The sequence below is a fragment of the Pristiophorus japonicus genome, chromosome 9, assembly GCF_044704955.1.
Source record: "Pristiophorus japonicus isolate sPriJap1 chromosome 9, sPriJap1.hap1, whole genome shotgun sequence".
NCBI lineage: Eukaryota > Metazoa > Chordata > Chondrichthyes > Pristiophoridae > Pristiophorus > Pristiophorus japonicus.
The window spans coordinates 22,251,440-22,275,373 of NC_091985.1; the positions used below are offsets into that span (position 1 = coordinate 22,251,440).

The 23,934-nt window shown below is 47.5% G+C and overlaps 1 protein-coding gene across 10 annotated transcripts in view; it reads right to left on the reverse strand.

Annotated features, from left to right (window-relative positions):
- Positions 1-23,934, reverse strand: part of wdr27 (WD repeat domain 27) — an 838,472-nt gene that overhangs the window by 799,759 nt on the left and 14,779 nt on the right. For all 10 annotated transcript variants that reach the window (XR_011594978.1, XR_011594977.1, XM_070889135.1 and 7 more), the window contains exons 4-5: positions 12,825-12,949; positions 852-965 (exon numbers count right to left, since the gene is read on the reverse strand). Coding sequence is in view for 8 of the 10 variants with exons in the window: in XM_070889135.1 (XP_070745236.1) it covers positions 852-965; positions 12,825-12,949 (239 nt within the window). In the remaining 2 variants the exon portion in view is untranslated. The remainder of the gene's footprint in view (positions 1-851; positions 966-12,824; positions 12,950-23,934) is intronic.

The following is a 23,934-nucleotide window of genomic DNA, read 5'->3' on the forward strand; positions in this document are numbered from 1 at the left end:
GGACCACTGGTTAGGCCACTCAAGACCTGGTATAGCTAGGAGGAGCGGGCATAGCGCAAGTTACCCCCATTTGTACCCGCAATTTGCATCAGGGTCCTCCAACCGGCGTAGGGCACTGATCTGCATGTTAGATCAGCCTTGTGCATGCTCAGGCGGGCAGGCTGCTCACCCATTTACAAGCCTGCCTAAATATGGCATTAGGAAGGCCTTGGATATCAATGGGGTGGCCGAGAAGATTCCCTCCCCCCACTCCCCTCCACACCGCAATTTTCAAGTCCTGGCCACCAGTTTTTCAGGTGCAATATGGATAGTCATAAGTTGAATTTTTCTCCCATAGACTCAGGATTATCACTAAAAGTGCAAAGGAGTAGTTTGTAGAAGTTTTTTCACACAGAGCGTTCTTAAGATCTGGAATGCCCTACCACGTGGCTACTGAAGCAGATATTACAGCTTCATTTAAAGAGGAATTAAGACGTAAATAAAAAGGATACAGGGAAAGTGAAAGGAAACGTGATTCGAGTAGACAGTGCAGTTCAGGAGCTCGCATCGGCAAGGTGCAATTTCTACAAAGTTCTGGTCTGAATTGAGTTATAAAGAAATATAAATAATAAAAGAAGAGGCAGAGGTAGATATGTGAAGTGAATAACTCATTATGGGAGCTGGAAAATATAGTCCAACAAAGTAGTTAATATTGTGACAGCTGACTCCTGGGAGATGTTCAAATCATTGGTTTAGGAAGAACAGTGGAAGTTTTGAGATACATTTTGATTTGAGATCAGCAAGGCTGGGAGGATTTCTAGAATAAAAAGTACTTTAGTTCAAAAACATTTTAAAAACTGAAATCTTCATACCTTAAACGTCCTGTCCTCAGAGATCGATATGAGTATGTTTGATTGCCTAGGACAAAATTCTGCTGCTGTTACGGCACCAAGATGACCTTCCAAGACAGCCAAAATATCTTCCTGCTAATAGAGGATTAAATACATGTAACATAAGTAGACCAGTTTTACAAGAGTATGATTTTTTTTCTTTTTAACCTCATATAACCACCTGATTATCAACAATAAAAAGTTATGGGATGTATTACTGTAATCACTAACCATCTATTAAGAAAAAGGTGATGGTTAACTTTTTAAATTATACATAAGGCAAATGAGTAAGATTTAGATATTGACATGGACATTACCGTCTTAAGCGAGACCCGGCAGGCAGGGGAAGGCCAGCTCAAGGAACAAGGTGTGGTTACACCTTCTTCTGGAAAGGCAAACCAGAAGAAGAACACCGCCTCCACAGGGTTGGCTTCACCATAAAAAATGAGCTAGTCGGGTATCTCAGAGACTCCCCTTGCGGGATAAACGAACGCCTCATGACTCTTCGGCTCACCCGAGCCCGCAACCAGTGCGCTAGGGTCATCAGTGCATACGCCCCAATACTGGAAGCTACAGACGAGACCAAAGAGGAATTCTACTCCAGTCTCGAACAATCACTGTCCCGAGTCACAACGGGCGACAAGCTGATCCTCCTCGGCAACTTTAACGCCAGAGTTGGAAAGGACACAGACCTCTGGGGACGTGTGATCGGCAGAGACGGGGTAGGGAAAACCAACTCCAGCAGTATCCTCCTCCTGACGAAATGCTTAGAACATGGTGTCATAACCAACACCTTGTTCCGTCAGAGAGACAAGTACAAGGCATCATGGCAACACGCTCGTTCCAAGCACTGGCATCTACTCAACTATGTCATAGTCTGAGCAAGGGACCACAAGGATGTGCGCATCACCTGCACCATGACAGGAGCTGACAACTGCTGGACTGACCACCACCTAATCCGCTCTGTCATCTCCATCAATGTAGCCCCAAAACAGCGGCGGCAACAGAAACGCTGCCGCAGGAAAATCAATGCTGGAGCACTCCAAGACCCTGCTAAAAAAGCCCGATTCAGTCAGCGCCTCACAGCCAACCTGACGACTTCCAATGAGCTGGAGACGCACAGTGACCACAGCGCCTGGTCTGGCCTCAAGGCCTCCATAATTAGCACCTGTGAAGAGACGCTTGGTCACTCCACCTGAAAACATCAAGACTGGTGTGACGAAAACCACCAAGAGATCCAGGAGCTGATAAGCCACAAGCGCAAGGCATTCTTGAACTGGAAACAGCAATACCACTTGAGAGCAAGAAAGCAGCTCTACAGACGTCTGAGGGCGGAGGTCCAACATATAACTCGCAACCTAAGGAACAGATGGTGGGTGGGAAAAGCGCCGAAGATCCAGCAACTAGCCGACAACTAAGACGTGCGTGGATTCTTTCGCGCAGTCAAGACCACCTACGGCCGGCCCAAGCACCCAAGGTCCTACCCCACTGAGGGCCAAGAACGGAGAGGTGCTCATCAAGGAGAGAGAGAGACAATCAGTGCCCCCTGGAAAGAGCACTTCGAAGATCTCCTTAACCGAGACTCTGTCTTCGACGCGAATGTTGTTGACTCCATCCTGCAGCATGTTACCCACAATCATCTCAGCACAAGCCCTGCCTGGAATGAGGTTGAAAAGGCCATCTGACAACTGAAGAACAACAAGGCCTCAGGAGCAGATGGAATCCCCGCCGAAGCACTAAAGCATGGCGGAGAAGCACTATTGGCGTGAATCCATGAAATCATTTCTCTTATTTGGAAGGAGGAGAACATGCCAGGAGATCTGAGATGCCGTAATCTTGATCATCTTCAAGAAAGGTGACAAGTCCGATTGCGGTAATGACAGAGGAGTTTCCCTGCTGTCTGCCACAGGGAAAGTCATCACAAGAATCTTCCTCAATCGCCTTCTCCCAGTGGCTGGAGCTCCTCCCAGAGTCGCAATGCGAATTCCGCCCACTAAGGGGCACAATGGACATGATCTTCACCGCGCATCAAATTCAAGAAAAATGCAGGGAGCACCATCAACCTCTGTACATGGCCTTCTTTGACCTCACAAAGGCCTTTGACACGGTCAACCGGGAGGGACTATGGATGGTCGAACTCCAAACCATTGTCAACACCTTCACCGAAGCGTACGAGAGTATGGGCCTTACACTAAACATCTGTAAGACAAAGGTTCACTATTAACCTGCTCCCGCCACACAGTGCTGCCCCCCAATTATCAAGATCCATGATGAGGCTTTGGACAACGTGGATCATTTTGCATACCTCGGGAGCCTACTGTCAACAAGGGCAGACATCGATGGCGAAGTCTAACACCGCCTTCAGTGTGCCAGTGCAGCCTTCGGTCGCCTGAGGAAGAGGGTGTTTGAAGACCAGGACCTCAAACCCGGCACCAAGCTCGTGGTCTACAGAGCAGTAGTTATACCCGCCCTCCTATATGCTTCAGAGACATGGACTATGTACAGCAGGCACCTCAAAGCACTGAAGAAATACCACCAACATTGCCTCCGCAAGATCCTGCAAATTCATTGGCAGGATATGCGCACCAACGTCAGTGTTCTCGCTCAGGCCAACATCCCCAGCATCGAAGCATTCACCACGCTCGATCAGCTCCGATGGACGGGCCACATCATCTGTATGCCCGATACTAGACTCCCAAAAGAAACACTCTACTCAGAGCTCCGACACGGCAAGCGAGTCCCAGGTGGGCAGAGGAAACGCTTCAAGGACACCCTCAAAGTCTCCTTGAAAAAGTGCAACATCCCCACTGTCACCTGGGAATCCCTGGCCCAAGACCGCTCAAAATGTAAGAGAATATTCCGGGAAGGCGCCGAAAACCTCAAGTCTCTTCGCCGGAAGCATGCAGAAGCCAAGTGCAAACAGCGGAAGGAGCGCACGATAACCCAAGCACATCACCTAATATGTCCTTACTATACAGTACAAATGCACACGAGGCCCATGCTAGAGAGAAGGTCACTCTGTGACCAGTAACCTTTATTAGCCAGCACTGAATTGGAGAAGGTGGGTGGAGCTTCCCCTTTAATACCTGAAAGTCCAGGTTAGGAGTGTCTACCATAAGTTCACCACCTAGTGATCAGTGTTCTCACGGTGTACAACATAGGTCAGTTTATACATGGATTATAATGACAGTAGTATACATGACATCACCTCTCCCCCAAAGTCTTATTAGGATCACAGGTTAAGTCTCTCTGATGGTTTACGCTCCTTTGTAGAGCGCCTGAGTTGGGGCTCCAGTTGTTGGGCGCTGGCCTGAGTGTCTGCTGTTTGCGGTGCCTCAGGCCTGTCCGGACTGCCCACAGTGACTGGGCTCTCCTCCACTTAGTTCCGGTGTTCGGTCACCTGTGGTGGAGTAAACTCTACGTCGTGTTCTTCCTCTGCTTCTTCTATGGGGTTGCTGAACCTCTTTTTTGTTTGATCCACGTGTTTGCGGCAGATTTGTCCATTGGTAAGTTTAACTACCAGAATCCTATTCCCCTCTTTGGCAACCACAGTGCCTGCGAGCCATTTGGGTCCTGCAGCGCAGTTGAGGACAAGAGAGGATCATTGACATCAATACATCGCGCCCTCGCATTCCTGTCATGGTAGTCACATTGTGACCGGCGCCTGCTCTCAACAATTTCTTTCATGGTGGGGTGTATAAGGGATAACCTGGTTTTGAGCGTCCTTTTCATTAGCAGCTCTGCGGATGGAACCCCTGTGAACGAGTGTGGTCGGGATCTATTGACCAGCAGGAGGCGTGATAAGCGGCTTTGTAGGGAATCCCCTTGGATTCTGAGCATCCCCTGTTTGATTATCTGCACTGCTCGTTCCGCCTGGCCGTTTGAGGCCAGCTTGAACGGTGCCGTTCTGACATGGTTGATACCATTTCCTGCCATGAAGTCCTGGAATTCAGTGCTTGTAAAGCACAGACCATTGTCGCTGACCAAGACGTCCAGTAGACCATGGGCGGCGAACATTGCCCGTAGACTTTCTACCGTGGCAGAGGATGTGCTTGAATTGAGAATGTCACACTCGATCCATTTGGAGTAGGCATCTACTACAACCAAAAACATTTTTCCCATGAAAGGACCTGCGTAGTCCACATGGCTTGGCGGGCCAGGACCAGGGGCTAAGGGGGGCTTCCCTGGGCGCATTGCCCAGCTGGGCACACGTGTTGCACCTGCGAACACAAAGTTCCAGGTCTGCATCAATCCCTGGCCAACAAACGTGTGACCTGGCAATTGCCTTCATCATGACAATGCCCGGGTGCTATTATGACTAATCAGTTTCCCCATAGTAGGCAATCGGCCTGAATCGAGAGTTCATCCTTGCGCCTGTGAAATGGTTTAAATTCCTCAGGGCATGCCCCATACGTGGCTGCCCAGTCCCCATTCAGGACACATTTCTTGACTAAAGACAGTAGCGGGTCCAGACTGTGATCTGACGGGCTGTCACGGGTAAGCCTTCGCTTTCAAAAGCTTCAACAGCCATGACCATCTCAGCAGCATGCTCGGTTGCCCCCTCGGTGGTGGCTAGTGGGAGCCTGCTGAGTGCATCGGCGCAGTTTTCAGTGCCCGGTCTGTGCCGAATTGTATAGTCATAGGCGGCTAACCTGAGTGCCCACCTCTCTATGCGGGCCGACGCATTTGCATTTATGGCCTTGTTGTCGGCCAAAAGGGACGTTAGGGGTTTGTGATCTGTCTCCAGCTCAAATTTCCTGCCAAACTGGTGCATTTTTTTTTAAACTGCATATACACATGCAAGCGTTTCATTTTCTACCATCCCATCGGCCCTTTCTACCTGGGACAGACTTCTGGAGGCATAAGCTACCGGCTGTAACTGACCCTTGGCATTAACATGCTGCAACACACACCCGACCCCATAGGATGACACATCGCACGTTAAAACAAGTTTCTTACATGGGTCATATAGCATTAACAGATTGTTGGAGCATAACAAATGGCGTGCTCTATCAAAAGCCCTTTCCTGGCTGTCCCCCCACACCCATTCATGACCTTTGCATAGGAGCACGTGTAGCGGCTCTAACAGCGTGCTCAATTTGGGAAGAAAGCTATCAAAATAGTTCAGGAGCCCCAGGAACGAACGCAGCTCCGTCCTGTTACGGGGTCTGGGTGCTCTCTGGATCGCTTCCATTTTGGACGCAGTAGGTCTGATCCCGTCTGCTGCTACCCTCATCCCCAGGAATTCTACCTCTGGAGCTAGGAAGACGCACTTCGCTTTTTTCAGTCGCAGCCCTACCCGGTCCAGTCTGCGTAGCACCTCCTCCAGGTTGTGGAGGTGTTCTTCAGTATCGCAACCCGTGATGAGGATGTTATCTTGAAAAACCACCGTCCTTGGAATCGACTTGAGGAGACTTTCCATGTTTCTTTGAAAGATCGTGGCGGCCGAGCGAATCCCGAACGGACATCTGTTGTACTCAAACAACCCCTTGTGTGTCATGATGGTGGGCAGCTTCTTCGACTCACTCGCCAGCTCCTGGGTCATGTAAGCTGAGGTCAGGTCCAATTTTGAAAAAAGTTTGCCACCGGATAGCGTCGCAAAGAGGTCCTCCGCTCTCGGTAGCGGGTACTGGTCTTGGAGTGACACCCGATTGTAATTGTGGCCTTGTAATCACCACATATCCTGACCGACCCATCCGCCTTGAGCACCGGCACAATCGAGCTCACCCAGTCACTGAATTCAACTGGCAAGATGATGCCTTCCCTCAGCAGGCGGTCTAATTTGCCTTCTATCTTTTCCCGCATCACGTAGGGCACCGCTCTGGCCTTGTGGTGTACTGGCCTGGCATCCGGGTTTATGTGAATCACTACCTTGGTCCCCATGAAAGTGCCAATGCTGCGTTGAAATAGTGAGTCAAATTTGCCCAGGACCTGTGAGCATGATATTCGTTCCGCAGAAGGAATTGCATTGACATCGCCCCATTTCTAGTTCATGACAGCAAGCCAACTCCTCCCCAGCAGTGCGGGAAGTCACCCGGGACAATCCAGAGTGGCAACCTGTTCTCCGAATCTTTGTGGGTCACGACCACCGTGGCGCTGCCTAGCACCGGTATGACCTCCTTTGTATATGTCCGTAGCTGTGCGTCAATCGGCAATAATTTTGTCCTCCTGGCCTTGGACGCCCACAACTTGTCGAACTGTTTAATACTCATCAGGGACTGGCTGACCCCCGTGTCTAGCTCCATTGATACTGGGATGCCATTGAGGAGCACTTTCATCATTATCGGTGGCATCCTAGTGTATGAACTGTGCTCCACATGAACGCGCTGAACTTCAGCTTCCAGCGATTTCCCCCAGTGTCCATTTGGCCTCGTAGGGCTTACATCCGGCCCGTCCTCCTCGTTCATCAACCGGGCTGCAGGCTTCCTGCACATACGCGTCAAGTGACCGCTGATGTTGCAGTTTCTGAAGGTATATTGCTGATACCTGCAAGCTCTGGCTGTGTGCTTGCCTCCACACCTCCAACATGAGCCGTTGTTGGAAACAAAAGGTCCATTACCAGTCGATCGTCTCTGACTGTCTCTGTAACTGTCCTTGAACACACCATTGACAGGTGTTGATGGCCCCATTATTGGCCCATTGTCCCTTGCGATGGCATGAATCGCCGTTCAGCTAGCCATTGTCTCTGTTGAATTCCTCCTTTGGGTTCGACTACATGCTTGGGCATGTCCGATTGCCCCTGTCTACCTGGAGAACTGTGTGCCGCATTAACAATGTTGACTCCCTGTCCATTTGCTGCATTTAAACCAAGATTTTTGTCAAACATCATTCTGGTCTCTTCCTCCCCCGAGATAAATGTCTGGGTCATCAAAGCCGCCGTTTCCAGGGTCAAGTCTTTGGTCTCAATCAGTTTCCTGAAGACCCCAGCGTGCCCGATGCCCTCAATAAAAAAGTTTCGCAGCATCTCCGCTCTGCATGCATCTGGGAACTTACATAGGCTCGTCAGTCGCCGGAGGTCTGCCACGAAGTCTGGAATGCTTTGCCCTTCTCGCCGCCGGTGCGTGTAAAACCGGTGTCTCGCCATGTGCATGCTGCTTGCCAGTTTAAAGTGTTCCCCGATCAACTTACTGAGCTCTTCAAAAGTCTTGTCCGCCGGCTTCATCAGGGAGTACGTCCTGGATCCACAAACTGTCAGGAGATGAGCCCTGCGTTTGTTGGCCAAATCCTGTCCCAGCCATTCCTTAGTGACGAAACTTTGCTGTCGTCTCTCAATAAAATCATCCCAATCATCACCAACACAGTACCTCTCATCTGTGCTGCTAGTGGTCATGCTCGCGTGGTTTAAATCCCAGTTTCTCGTCACCAATAATATGTCCTTACTATACAGTACAAATGCACACGAGGCCCATACTAAAGAGAAGATCACTCTGTGACCAGTAACCTTTATTAGGCAGCACTGAAGTGATGAAGGTGGGTGGAGCTTCCCCTTTTATACCTGAAAGTCCAGGTTAGGAGTGTCTCCCACAAGTTCACCACCTAGTGGTCAGTGTTCTCACGGTGTACAACTTCGGTCAGTTTATACATGGGTTACAATGACAGTTGAATACATGACACCACCCACCCGTCCCTCCAACCACTGTCTGCCCCACCTGTGACAGAGACCGTAGGTCCCGTACAGGTCACCTGAAGACTCATATTAATGTGGAAGCAAGTCATCCTCGACTCTGAGGGACTGCCCAAGAAGAAGATTTAGACTATTAATTTAATTCATTAAATATAGTTTAAAAATTGGAACAACACAGTAATCAAGTATTGGTGATGCCGTGTTCTTAAACTTTGACCTCTCACCTGGAATTACATCCAACCCAGGTCACATGGCAAATCTGCATTTAATTCACCTTGGCAATACCACTCAGGCAGATCACAAAAACGGCTGGTTTGGGAAATTCAAATGCCACACTAGTGCAATAGGAAGTAGTTTATTGAGGGTAGGGTCGAGGCATATTGTATATGCGGCAGCATCAAGGAAGCTGTTCTCTACAGCACTACCACTTTGACAAACTGAATAAAGTGTAGAAATGTAGTGAGCGGCCTGGTGACATAACAATAACTTGTATTTATATAGCGCCTTTAACGTAGTGAAACGTCCCAAGGCGCTTCACAGGAGTATTGTGCGATAAAAATTTGACACCGAGCCGCATAAGTAGAAATTAGCGTAGGTGACTAAAAGCTTGGTCAAAGAGTTCTGTTTTAAGGAGCATCTTTAAGGAGGAAAGAGAGGTTTAGGCAGGGAGTTCCAGAGTTTGGGGCCTAGACAACAGGAGGGCAGGACAAAGAGTGGGTCAGCTATTGTGGTAGAGGATTCTATTGTAAGGAGAATAGACAGATGTTTCTGGGGCCACAATCGAGCATGGTATGTTGCCTCCCTGGTTTCGGGGTCAAGGATGTCTCGGATCGGCTGCAGGACATTTTGGAAGGGGAGGGTGAACAGCCAGTTGTCGTGGTGCATATAGGTACCAATGATATAGGTAAAAAATGGGATGTGGTCCTACAAGCTGAATTTAGGGAGCTAGGAGTTAAATTAAAAAGTAGGACCACAAAGGTAGTAATCTCAGGATTGCTACCAATGCCATGTGCTAGTCAGAGTAGGAATCAAAGGATAGCTAAGATGAATACGTGGCTTGAGGAATGGTGCAGAAGGGAGGGATTCAAATTCCTGGGACATTGGAACCGGTCCTGGAGAAGGTGGGACCAGGACAAACCAGACGGTCTGCACCTGGGCAGGACCGGAACCAATGTCCTATGGGGAGTGTTTGCGAGTGCTGTTGGGGAGCGGTTAAACTAATATGGCAGGAGGATGGGAGCCTATGCAGGGAGACAGAGGGAAGTAGAATGGGGGCAGAAGCAAAAGATAGAAAGAAGAAAAGTAAAAGTGGAGGGCAGAGAAACCCAAGGCAAAAATCAAAAAGGGCAAAGTGTGTTTAAAAAGTCAAGCCTGAAGGCTCTGTGCCTCAATGCGAGGAGTATTCGTATTAAGGTGGGCGAATTAACTGCGCAGACAGCTGTTAACAGATATGATGTCATTGGCATCACAGAGACATGGCTCCAGGGTGACCAAGGCTGGGAACTCAACATCCAGGGGTATTCAACATTCAGGAAGGATAGACAGAAAAGAAAAGGAGTTGGGGTAGTGTTGCTGGTTAAAGAGGAAATTAACGCAATAGTAAGGAAAGACATTAGCTTGGATGATGTGGAATCTGTATGGGTGGAGCTGCGGAAGACCAAAGGGCAGAAAACGCTAGTGGGAGTTGTGCACAGACCACCAAACAGTAGTAATGATGTTGGGGAGGGCATCAAACAGGAAATTAGGGGTGCATGCAATAAAGGTGCAGCAGTAATAATGGGTGACTTTAATATGCACATAGATTGGGCTAACCAAACTAGAAGCAATACGGTGGAGGAGGATTTCCTGGAGTGCATAAGGGATGGTTTTCTAGACCAATATGTCAAGGAACCAACTAGAAGGCTGGCCATCCTAGACTGGGTGATGTGTAATCAGAAAGGACTAATTAGCAATCTTGTTGTGCAAGGCTCCTTGGGGAAAAGTGACCATAATATGGTAGAATTCTTTATTAAGATGGAGAGTGACACAGTTAATTCAGAAACTAGGGTGCTGAACTTAAGGAAAGGTAACTTCGATGGTTTGAGGTGTGAATTGGCTGGAATAGACTGGCGAATGATACTTAAGGGGTTGACGGTGGATAGGCAATAGCATTTAAAGATCACATGGATGAACTTCAACAAGTGTACATTCCTGTCTGGAGTAAAAATAAAACAGGGAAGGTGGCTCAACCATGGCTAACAAGGGAAATTAAGGGTAGTGTTAGATCCAAGGAAGAGGCATATAAATTGGCCAGAAAAAGCAGCAAACCTGAGGAGTGGGAGAAATTTAGAATTCAGCAGAGGAGGACAAAGGGTTTGATTAGGAGGGGGAAAATAGTGTATGAGAGGAAGCTTGCCGGGAACATAAAAACTGACTGCAAAAGCTTCTATAAATATGTGAAGAGAAAAAGATTCGTGAAGACAAACGTAGGTCCCTTGCAGTCGGACTCAGGTGAATTTATAATGGGGAACAAAGAAATGGCAGACCAATTGAACAAATACGGTTCTGTCTTCACGAAGGAAGACACAAATAACCTTCCGGATGTACTAGGGGACCGAGGGTCTGGAGAGAAGGAGGAACTGAAAGATATCCTTATTAGGTGGGAAATTGTGTTGGGGAAATTGATGGGATTGAAGGCCGATAAATCCCCGGGGCCTGATTGTCTGCATCCCAGAGTACTTAAGGAAGTGGCCTTAGAAATAGTGGATGCATTGGTGTTCATTTTCCAACAGTCTATCAACTCGGGATCAGTTCCTATGCACTGGAGGGTAGTTCATGTAATACCACTTTTTAAAAAAGGAGGGAGAGAGAAAACGGGTAATTATGCTGGTTATCCTGACATCAGTAGTGGGGAAAATGTTGGAATCAATTATTAAGGATGAAATAGCAGCGCATTTGGAAAGCAGTGACAGGATCGGACCAAGTCAGCATAGAATTATGAAGGGGAAATCATGTTTGACAAATCTTCTGGAAAACCATCCCGAATACACTCCAAGAAATCCATCGCATTGCTACTAGTTTGGTTAGCCCAATCTATATGTAAATTAAAGTCACCCATGATAACTGCTGTACCTTTATTGCACACATCCCTTATTTCTTGTTTGATGCTTCCCCAACCTCACTACTACGGTTTGGTGGTTTGTACACAACTCCCTTTGGTATTCCGTAGCTCCACCCATACCGATTCCACATCATCCAAGCTAATGTCCTTCCTTACTATTGCATTAATTTCCTCTTTAACCAGTAACGCCACTCTTTCTGTCTACTTTTCCTAAATGTTGAATACCCCTGGATGTTGAGTTGCCAGCCATGGTCATCCTGGAGCCATGTCTCTGTGATGCCAATTACATCATATCCATTAACTGCTATCTGTGCAGTTAATTCGTCCACCTTATTCCGAATACTCCTCACAGGGGAGTCTTCTGGGCAGGCGGTCAGCCTCCAGCGCCCTGCAGCGATGCTCGGGTCTGGTTTTGCGGCAGCACCATCTGGAAGAGCTGCACTGGTGTGCAGCTCCCCTGATTGCAGCCCCAAAGCACAACCCGCAGTGAACGCCTGGGAAATCAAGCGGTCCAATGATACAGACAGCGGAGAGGTAAGTAATGGACTCCTAAGGTAAGTGTGATTGTTTTTTCTTTTAATTTATTTAGCGATTTGTTTGGGGTGGCGTGGGCAATGTTTTGGGAATGTTTTTGTCGCTTTCTTTTAGGTTTATCCCCCTCTCCCAGGCATCTCTCGGAGTGCTCCTGGCCCGGCTCTTTAGCTCGGAATTTCCCATGCTAGCACATAAGAGAAGTGTGCAACGCCTCCCTTAGCGCTGCGCCTCCTGACGCAGGCTCCAGCTGTTCAATGTTACTTAGTGAGGCGCAAACTGTTTCCGGGCACAAAAAACATCAAAGCCGAAAATCCAGTCAATGGCCTCTCCGTGTCCCGACTAAGCGACCATTTCCCTCCTGCGAGACCTTCCTGAAAGCCCCCTCCCCGTGACTTATCCGCTTGCTAGCAAACCTTCCTTTGGTGCCGGCCTGCAGTCTGAGGCTGTCTGAACTTCTCCCCCCACCCGGCAGACAGCTGCCACTTCTCACCTGTTTCAGGCGGGCAACAGACCAACCACATGCGGATGAAGCCCGGACGTTGTAATACCGTGAGACTCAAACCGCAGGACTGCGAGTGTGTTTTGCGCTCACCCCTACCTACCCCCAAACATGTTGGGGTTAAAATCGACCCCAATAACTCATTATCAATCAGTTCTAAAATAAGGTAAACAGTTACTATATTGTTATTAAACTTACCTTACAGTTCAACACATAGATTTTGTTGTCTGCACAAGTGGCCAGAGTTTGGTCATCTGGACTGAAGCATAAATATAACACCTTTCCCAGTAGAGTTCCGACAACAGTTCCTCTAGGTACAAAACCTGCAAACATCAAGTTAAATAGTTACAACCAAGCCCATACAAAAATACTTAAACAGTAAGCCAAGGTATTCATAAGGACTAGTATTTCTGAACACAACGTTCTGAACACAATAGCAGAAAGCCTTTGACAAGGTACAACACAGGGGATGATTCGAGAAGATTAAGAGGGAGGTTAGCAGATTAGATCAAAAACTAGATAGAAGGAAGGAAACAGAAAATAGAGGGCAAGAGCAGTTTCTCAGAGCGGTTAGAAGTGGGAGTTCTGTCCCATAGGGTTCTGTTCTGGGACCGCTTTTCTTAGTGTAAATTAATTATTTGGATATAAGACTGGAGGAAATAGTGTATATTTAAATAGGAAGCATAGTAAATCATTCTGAGGACCAAGGCAAAACAAAACAAAGTTGATAGCTTGTGGAATGGGCAAAAGATAGTGAAATTCAATCTCATTAAATTTGAGGTGGCACATATTAGAAAAAAAACATTGTTATACTTTGAAAGGGAAACATTGGGTGATGTGGAAAAGCAGACAAATTTGGGGGATCGGGTTTATAAGACCTTAAAAACAACACTTCAGGTTGGTAAGACAAATTAAAAAACAGCGAATGGAATATTGAGTTTTATGGCATGGAGTACAAAGTATAAAAATTAAGGTGTAATGGTGAATTTATACAAATCCCTTGTAAGACCACAAGTGCAGTTTTGGGCTCTATATTATAGGAACGATGTTGAGATAATCGGCTGGCTTTTTGCGTTTTCGCCCATTTCCGGGTGCAATTCGCAGCAGAGCGAAAAATTTAGCGGCGGGTTAACGTTAGCGCCAGAGTGAGGAACTTTTGCTGAATGAAAGTTCACGAGGAGCATTAATGATAACTCTGGCGTTGCACCACAGACATTATGCGCCGGAGCCAAAAGTTCCGGCGCTGAAAAAATCTGCGCATGCGCAATTTTTTTTTTCTTCCCGCGCTTCTGGTCTGGTCTCCTGTCGCAACGCTAATGCAGGGCGTGGCCGCGCGCATGCACAGTACACCGGGGCTGAATCAGCCATTTCACATTTGGATTTTGATCCTGGAGGACGACGATTCCAGACAGCATGCCAGGTGATTCAGCCACGAGGCTAATGAAACTCTAGTGGGGGCTGTGGAAAGAAGATGGCAGGAGTTGCATTTTGGGGTGGTTCTAGACCACAGCCATCGATATTTAAAATGATTTGAAGGGAGATAGCAGAAGAAGTCTCTGCCTCAGACACTGTGATCAGGACTGGCACACAGTGCCAAAAGAAGTTTAATGATCTGACAAAGGTTGTCAGAGTACAATTTTAATTCAAGCACTCCTTCATTACTTCAATTATAAATCTGACACACTATTTGTTCTCATGCTGTTGGGGCCTCTCAGCACTCTGTGGATTGCCTTCTAAAATGCATGACACATAGGTGGCCTTGGTTCAGCATCTTATTTGCCATGAATGATCTTTACACATTATTAAGATTTCTTTCTGAGATCTCATAAGATGGGTCCCCACTTCGATGTCCTCCTGATGAACCACGTGCAACTTCCAAGGCCATTAAACAGAAGACTGTATTATATTCAGACAGTATGGTATAAGTGCTTTGGTGGCTATCTGTGCCACAAGAGCAGATGGACCCTCTTCTCACCATTCCCATTTTCACCTTTGCTGCAGAGAAGTCTCATAATTGGCGCGAGCAGATGTGGACAGGTGGCGGTCCGCCTCAGACCCTGTCACTCACGGACATCGAGGAGAGAGTGGCGTCACTAGTCGGGCAGCTGCCAGTGGGAGCGCTGACCCCCGCTCGGATACTGAGGGTAAGTCATGGACAATCCCTGGCCTGGGTTGTGGCAATGCTGTGCAATGCCTCTTGACTAGGGTTGGGGCAATGTCCTGCTCACTCCCTGGGATAGGTTGGGGCAATGCTGTGCAATGCCTCTTGACTAGGGTTGGGGCATTGTCATGCAGTGTCTCTGGACTAAATATAATGAAGTAGCAGCGGTGCTTCAAATGAGCCTGTGCTACCTTCCTCATGTCACCCTGCCCTCTCCCCTGCTGCTAACCACTCGTCTATTGCTTTCTACTTCCAGATGACCAGTCACAGGCGCAGCGCCCCTCAAGGGACCACTCCACTTCAGGCCATCGTCTGGAAGAGAAGGAAAAGGATAACGATGAGCCGATTCCGCGCAGCATCCGGCGCAGCACCAATCAACCCCTGTTCGACCACTGGCAATCAGCTCCTCGGAGGATGACGTGACGTTCTCGCGGTTTGAGGAATCCGAGGCTCCTGGGACCAGTGGCATGCAGTAGCGCAGCGCTGGGGTTGAATCCCACATGCCATCTCTCCGGAGGGGGAGTCAACAAAGTCGGTCTGCTGACAGATAGGCAAATGTGGAACTGGACATGGTGGGAATGTCCAGGGAGAGCATCCAGGTCAGCCGTCAGCTCCTTGATGTCTTGGGTAGGATTCACGCGAGTCTGGAATTAACAGTCTGGAAGCGATCATTACGGAGGTAAGGTCGCAGATTGTCAGTGCAAGCTGTGATACCAGCAAGGCCATCAATGCCCACACGATGTTGGTGGCCTCCAGCAGTGACAGTGGAGTCCCAGAGAGTGTGGCATGAACCCTTGCAAAATATGGTGCATCATAGGCACAAGCTCTGCATCAGCTTGGGCAGGTGATATAGTCCATGCCTGCCGCCATACTCTCTGCGTTCCTCACTGTCACACGGGGAAGTGACGGTTCCGAAGCAAGGTGCTCCGGTTGCTAGGGACAATCCCTGTCAGCGACTGAGTGGCTCCAGGGATATGGGAGGTGGTGTCATTCTTCCAGATGACAGCATTCCGTCTCCCCCCGCCACTCAGTCACCAACCAAGCATCAGCGATGGTTGTCACTCAATCCATCTGTGCCTGGTGGCGCCAATGAAGAGACTAGCCAGTCAGAAGCCGGGCCTTCCATGCCATGAGCTGTTCCAGTACGGCGTCTCTATTGTTTCTTCCCCCCAGCACACCAGTGCTCTGGCAGCCTTACTGCACGCCATCTTGGTGCCACTTTGAGTCGGAGCAGTAGGCAAGGGAAGGCAATAAGGGGAAGGTGGGCAAAAGACCGTGGGAAAAAATAGTGGGATAGGATATGATGTTGCTGCATTATGTTGTTGATGATGGATGCATTGTATGTTCTATGTTACAATATTATGTTACAGTATCATACTAGATTATGTTCTGATAATGTTGTTGAATTATCACACTGCTGGATGCAGCTCATTTTATTTAAGTCTCACAATGAATGTTACAAAGTTTACAATGTTACAATGTTCAATAAATTTTTTCTTTACCGTAACCATTTCTGTGCCGTGTCTCATTTGAAGAATAAGAGGGGGAATAGTCAACATAGTGGGATAGAGTGGCCAGGCAACGCTCAAACGTGCCGTTCACTCTTCAAGCCAAGTGTTCAATTATGAGCTGCCGACATATGGCTTTTGCAACAGCGAAAGCTCCACGATGCCTTCCCTGTGGTTGTGGTGGCATGGGTTCCTCGCCAGGCTCCTCTTCCTGCTCCTCCTCCCCCCCCCTTTCTCCTGAGGTGGTCTGACAATCCCCATTGGAAATTCCTGTCTCCTCATGATGGCTAAGTTGTGTAGCATGCAGCACACCACAATGAACTCAGAGACCTGCTGAGGGGAGTATTGCAGGCAGACTACAGAGTGATCCAGGCATCGGAAGCGCTGCTTCAGCACTCCAATTGTTTGTTCGATGATGTTGCGTGTGGCTGCGTGGCTCTCATTATAGTGATGCTCGGCTTCCGTTTGAGGGTTCCGGAGGAGGGTGGGGAGGGGGTTATGAGCCAGGTGGCGAGGCCGTAACCTTTGTCCCCGAGCTTCCAGCTCTGGCCTTGTGATTGATGCTGGAACATGCGTGAGACACTGCTCTCACACAAGATGAAAGCATCATGGATGCTCCCTGGATATTGGGCATTGATTGCCATGATGCGCTAAAACCTACAGCCCTCTCATTTTAGGTCTCCCATGTCACTGGGAAATTTAAGAAGTCCATTGCGCTAGCGTACAGTGCATTAGCCACTTGGTGAATGCAGCAATGTGTAACATGCTGCGAGATGGAGCATACGTCCCCCGCTGATGTCTGAAAGGAGCTGGAGGCATGGAAGGCAAGTGCCACAGTCACCTTCACCTCGAAGGGCAGTGCAGTCCTGTTGCTGCTGGTAGGCTGTAGATCTGCCTGTAGGAGCTGGCATATCTCTGTGACCACCTCTTTTCAGAAGTGCAGCCTTCTAACGCACTGTGCCTCAGAGAGCTGGAGGTATGAGCGATGTTCCCTGTAAACTCATAGGAGACGGCAAGGCCTCCTCCCCATACGTCTGCGACCTCTTCGATTTTGTTGCAAGTGACCAACAATAAGTCTTCTTCCAGCTTGAAACCGTATGGCAATAGCAGCCAGGATTACTGGCTCTCGACCTAGCATGGCCCCCATCTTTTAAAATGTACTTTATAAAACAAACTAGAAATTCACATAAACTTCACAATGAAAAGGATGTAGTAACGCAGCGTTCTTATCCCAATCCTTTTAATCACTCACAACTGCAACTTTCTCCTTCGCTTTCAACATGGTGCACCCTGGGTCCGTCTGGTTTTTCTGGGCGGGTTCTTAGGCGGATGCTAAATCGGGGGAAATGCTCGAAAGTTCCGCCTGTGGCGCTAGCGCAGCAATGCAGGATGATTTAAGTCATCCCAACGGTCAAAATAGCGGCGGGGCGGTAAGTTTTAGCACCGCCACAAAACCATTAACGAAAGTTCCGCCCGGGCGCAAAATCTTGGGCACCTCATATCACGCCCCCAAAAATTCAGTTCTGCACCCAGTCGAGGCGCTAAATAGGGTGCAGATCAGCCGAAAATCCAGACCAATAGATGGTACAGCGCAGATTCACTAGGATGCCTGGTATGAGGAAATAAAAGACTTGGAAAAATAGGGGCTATTTTCATGGGGTTTTGGGTGATTTCATAGAGCCGTTTCAAATAATGATGGTTGGGACAAGGTACAGGCAACACTCAATTATCCGGGTCCCTCGGGGATTGGGCTATTCCGGGTAAACGATTTTTCCGTTAGGGTGAGTCTACATTTATAAGTTAAAACTTTAATGAATCAATACAATCAGCTACAAACAGTAACAAAAGATGGACATTACCAGCATGCATGTCCAGGTTCTGTGCCTAGAACCCGGTGCTGGCACTGCCCCCATTCCCAGCGTCAGCGGTGGCCACGAGAGACAGCGGCAGCAGCAGCGAGCACACACACACACCAGCAAAGCAAGGGCAGAGGAGGGTGATTTTTACTGAGTGAGAGAGAGTGTGAGAGAGAGAGAATGTGCGAGTGAGAGAGAATGAGCAAATACAAACAAGCACAGTGTTTGGAAGGCGATTTTTCCAAATTATTTGGAGCTGTCTTTTCACTTGTTAGCAACAGAATTTTAAATCCCGTTACAACGGTTTCCCGTTGGATCCGTGTACGGATAATCGAGAGTTGCCTGTACATAGAAACTGACTGTTCCTAGTAACTGAGGGGTCTAGAATAAGGGACTATAGATATAAGATTAAAAGAATTGCCTTTATATAGCGCCTTTCACAATCACCTTTACAGCCAATGAAATACTTTTGGAGTGTAGTCATTGACGTAATATGAGAAACGCAGCAGCCAACTTGCACACAGCAAACTTCCACAAACAGCAATGTGATAATGACCAAATAATCTGTTTTTGTTATGTTGATTGAGAGATAAATATTGGCCAGGACACTGGGGATAACTCTTCGAAATAGTGCCATGGGATCTTTTACTCCACCTGAGAGGGCAGACGGGGCCCTCAATTTAATGTCTCATCCGAAAGACGGCGCCTCCGACAGTGCAGCACACCCTCAGTACTGCACTGGAGTATCAGCCTAGATTTATGTGCTGAAGTCCCTGGAGTGGGACTTGAACCCACAACCTTCAGACTCAGAGGCAAGTGTGCTACCCACTGAGCCATAGCTGACATTAAATCTAAGAGAGCAGCATAAGCTTTTTTACACAGAGGATTGTGAGACTGTGGAATACACCACCAGAGTTAGTGTTTGATGCAGGGAACATGTTAACATTGAAGAGCAGCTTAGACTGAAAAGGGAAAGAAAAGGGAACAAAGGAATATGGAAAGACGGCAGGCACATCGGATTGAGACTACTACTCATGTGGAGGATATATACCAACACAGATTGGTTGCTCCTAACAGCCTGTTTCCATTGTAATTTCTATGTAATTTTATGTAATCTGGAGCACAATATAAATCAAAACTGCAATTTAAAGTCCTAAAAGAAAACTTTAGCAGTGATAATCGCCATCAATATTCCTACTTACAAAAAAGCATGTTACGTTTAATATTAATTTGTTTATTTCTGAGTCATGGGTGGGACTGCATTCGCCTAGTTCCATTCTTATCTATCTAATCATAGCCAGAAAATCACCTGCAACGGCTTCTCTTCCCGCATCGTTACCTCTGGTGTCCCCCAAGGATCTATCCTTGGTCCCCCTCCTATTTCTCATCTACATGTTACCCCTGGACGACATCATGCGAAAACACAGCATCAGTTTCCACATGAACACTGATACCACCCAGCTCTACCTCACCACCACTTCTCTCAACCTCTCCTCGATCTCTAAATTGGTCAGAATGCTTGTCCAACATCCAGTTGTGGATCAGCAGAAATTTTCTCCAATTGAATATTGGGAAGACTGAAGCCATTATTTTCGGTCCCCACCACAAACTCCATTCCTTAGCCACCGACTCCATCCCTCTACCCAACTTCTGCCAGAGGCTAAACCAGACTGTTCTGAATTTATTTATTGAACTAATTTACTGAAATTCTTTGAGGATATAATGAGCATGGTGGATAAAGGTGTACCGATGGATGTGGTATATTTAGATTTCCAAAAGGCATTCGATAAGGTGCCAAAAGGTTACTGCAGAAGATAAAGGTACGCGGAGTCAGAGGAAATGTATTAGCATAGATCGAGAATTGGCTGGCAAACAGAAAGCAGAGAGTCGGGATAAATGGGTCCTTTTCGGGTTGGAAATCGGTGGTTAGTGGTGTGCCACAGGGATCGGTGCTGGGACCACAACTGTTTACAATATACATAGATGACCTGGAAGAGGGGACAGAGTGTAGTGTAACAAAATTTGCAGATGACACAGAGATTAGTGGGAAAGTGGGTTGTGTAGAGGACACCGAGAAGCTGCAAAGAGATTCAGATAGGTTAAGCGAATGAGCTAAGGTTTGGCAGATGGAATACAATGTCGGAAAATGTGAGGTCATCCACCTTGGAAAAAAAAACAGTAAAAGGGAATATTATTTGAATGGGGAGAAATTACAACATGCTGCAGTGCAAAGGGACCTGGGGGTCCTTGTGCATGAATCCCAAAAAGTTAGTTTGCAGATGCAGCAGGTAATCAGGAAGGCGAATGGAATGTTGGCCTTCATTGCGAGAGGGATGGAGTACAAAAGCAGGGAGGTCCTGCTGCAACTGTACAGGGTATTGGTGAGGCCGCACCTGGAGTACTGCATGCAGTTTTGGTCACCTTACTTAAGGAAGGATATACGAGCTTTGGAAGGGGTACAGAGATGATTCACTAGGATGATTCCGGAGATGAGGGGGTTACCTAATGATGATAGATTGAGTAGACTGGGTCTTTACTCGTTGGAGTTCAGAAGGATAAGGGGTGATCTTATAGAAACATTTAAAATAATGAAGGGGATAGACAGGATAGAAGCAGAGAGGTTGTTTCCACTGGTCGGGGAGACTAGAACTAGGGGGCACAGCCTCAAAATACGGGGGAGCCAATTTAAAACCGAGTTGAGAAGGAATTTCTTCTCCGAGAGGGTTGTGAATCTGTGGAATTCTCTGCCCAAGGAAGCAGTTGAGGCTAGCTCATTGAATATATTCAAATCACAGATAGATAGATTTTTAACCAATAATGGAATTAAGGGGAGCGGGCAGGTAAGTGGAGCTGAGTCCACAGCCAGATCAGCCATGGTCTTGTTGGGTGGCGGAGCAGGCTCGAGGGGCTGGATGGCCTACTAATGTTCCTAATTCTTATGTACTTATTAATGTTGGGGAAGTCCAGAACCAGGGGTCACAGTCTAAGGATAAGGGGTAAGCCATTTAGGACCGAGATGAGGAGAAACTTCTTCACCCAGAGAGTGGTGAACCTGTGGAATTCTCTACCACAGAAAGTTGTTGAGGCCAATTCACTAAATATATTCAAAAAGGAGTTAGATGTAGTCCTTACCACTAGGGGGATCAAGGGCGAGAAAGCAGGAATGGGTACTGAAGTTGCATGTTCAGCCATGAACTCATTGAATAGCGGTGCAGGCTCGAAGGGCCGAATGGCCTACTCCTGCACCTATTTTCTATGTTTCTATGTTCACAACCTAGGCATCATATTTGACCATGAAATGAGCTTTTGATCACATATCCACAGTATAACTAAGACCACCTATTTCCACTTCCGTAACATCGCCCGTCACTGTCCTTGCCTTAACTCAACTCCACCGCTGCAGAAGCCCTCATCCATGCCTTTGTTACCTCTAGACTTGACTATTCCAACGCACTCCTGGCTGGCCTCCCACATTCTACTCTACTCTACCCTCTCGGAGAAGAAATTCCTTCTCAACTCGGTTTTAAATTGGCTCCCCCCGTATTTTGAGGCTGTGCCCCCTAGTTCTAGTCTCCCCGACCAGTGGAAACAACCTCTCTGCTTCTATCCTGTCTATCCCCTTCATTATTTTAAATGTTTCTATAAGATCACCCCTTATCCTTCTGAACTCCAACGAGTAAAGACCCAGTCTACTCAATCTATCATCATTAGGTAACCCCCTCATCTCCGGAATCATCCTAGTGAATCATCTCTGTACCCCTTCCAAAGCTCGTATATCCTTCCTTAAGTAAGGTGACCAAAACTGCATGCAGTACTCCAGGTGCGGCCTCACCAATACCCTGTACAGTTGCAGAACTTAAAGAAGGATAACTTTGAAGGTATGAGGCGTGAATTGGCTGAGATGGATTGGCGAATGATACTTAAGGGGTTGACTGTGGATGGGCAATGGCAGACATTTAGAGACCGCATGGATGAACTACAACAATTGTACATTCCTGTCTGGCATACAAATAAAAAAGGGAAGGTGGCTCAACCGTGGCTATCAAGGGAAATCAGGGATAGTATTAAAGCCAAGGAAGTGGCATACAAATTGGCCAGAAATAGCAGCGAACCTGGGGACTGGGAGAAATTTAGAACTCAGCAGAGGAGGACAAAGGGTTTGATTAGGGCAGGGAAAATGGAGTATGAGAAGAAGCTTGCAGGGAACATTAAGACGGATTGCAAAAGTTTCTATAGATATGTAAAGAGAAAAAGGTTAGTAAAGACAAATGTAGGTCCCCTGCAGTCAGAATCAGGGGAAGTCATAACGGGGAACAAAGAAATGGCGGACCAATTGAACAAGTACTTTGGTTCGGTATTCACGAAGGAGGACTGAACAACCTTCCGGTTATAAAAGGGGTCGGGGGGTCTAGTAAGGAGGAGGAACTGAGGGAAATCCTTATTAGCCGGGAAAATGTGTTGGGGAAATTGATGGGATTGAAGGCCGATAAATCCCCAGGGCCTGATGGACTGCATCCCAGAGTACTTAAGGAGGTGGCCTTGGAAATAGTGGATGCGTTGACAGTCATTTTCCAACATTCCATTGACTCTGGATCAGTTCCTATGGAGTGGAGGGTAGCCAATGTAACCCCACTTTTTAAAAAAGGAGGGAGAGAGAAAACAGGGAATTATAGACCGGTCAGCCTGACATCGGTAGTGGGTAAAATGATGGAATCAATTATTAAGGATGTCATAGCAGTGCATTTGGAAAGAGGTGACATGATAGGTCCAAGTCAGCATGGATTTGTGAAAGGGAAATCATGCTTGACAAATCTTCTGGAATTTTTTGAGGATGTTTCCAGTAGAGTGGATAAGGGAGAACCAGTTGATGTGGTATATTTGGACTTTCAGAAGGCGTTCGACAAGGTCCCACACAAGAGATTGATGTGCAAAGTTAGAGCACATGGGATTGGGGGTAGTGTACTGACATGGATTGAGAACTGGTTGTCAGACAGGAAGCAAAGAGTAGGAGTAAATGGGTACTTTTCAGAATGGCAGGCAGTGACTAGTGGGGTACCGCAAGGTTCTGTGCTGGGGCCCCAGCTGTTTACACTGTACATTAATGATTTAGATGAGGGGATTAAATGTAGTATCTCCAAATTTGCGGATGACACTAAGTTGGGTGGCAGTGTGAGCTGTGAGGAGGATGCTGTGAGGCTGCAGAGCGACTTGGATAGGTTAGGTGAGTGGGCAAATGCATGGCAGATGAAGTATAATGTGGATAAATGTGAGGTTATCCACTTTGGTGGTAAAAACAGAGAGACAGACTATTATCTGAATGGTGACAGATTAGGAAAAGGGGAGGTGCAAAGAGACCTGGGTGTCATGGTACATCAGTCATTGAAGGTTGGCATGCAGGTGCAGCAGGCGGTTAAGAAAGCAAATGGCATGTTGGCCTTCATAGCAAGGGGATTTGAGTACAGGGGCAGGGAGGTGTTGCTACAGTTGTACAGGGCATTGGTGAGGCCACACCTGGAGTATTGTGTACAGTTTTGGTCTCCTAACCTGAGGAAGGACATTCTTGCTATTGAGGGAGTGCAGCGAAGGTTCACCAGACTGATTCCCGGGATGGCGGGACTGACCTATCAAGAAAGACTGGATCAACTGGGCTTGTATTCACTGGAGTTCAGAAGAATGAGAGGGGACCTCATAGAAACATATAAAATTCTGACGGGGTTAGACAGGTTAGATGCAGGAAGAATGTTCCCAATGTTGGGGAAGTCCAGAACCAGGGGTCACAGTCT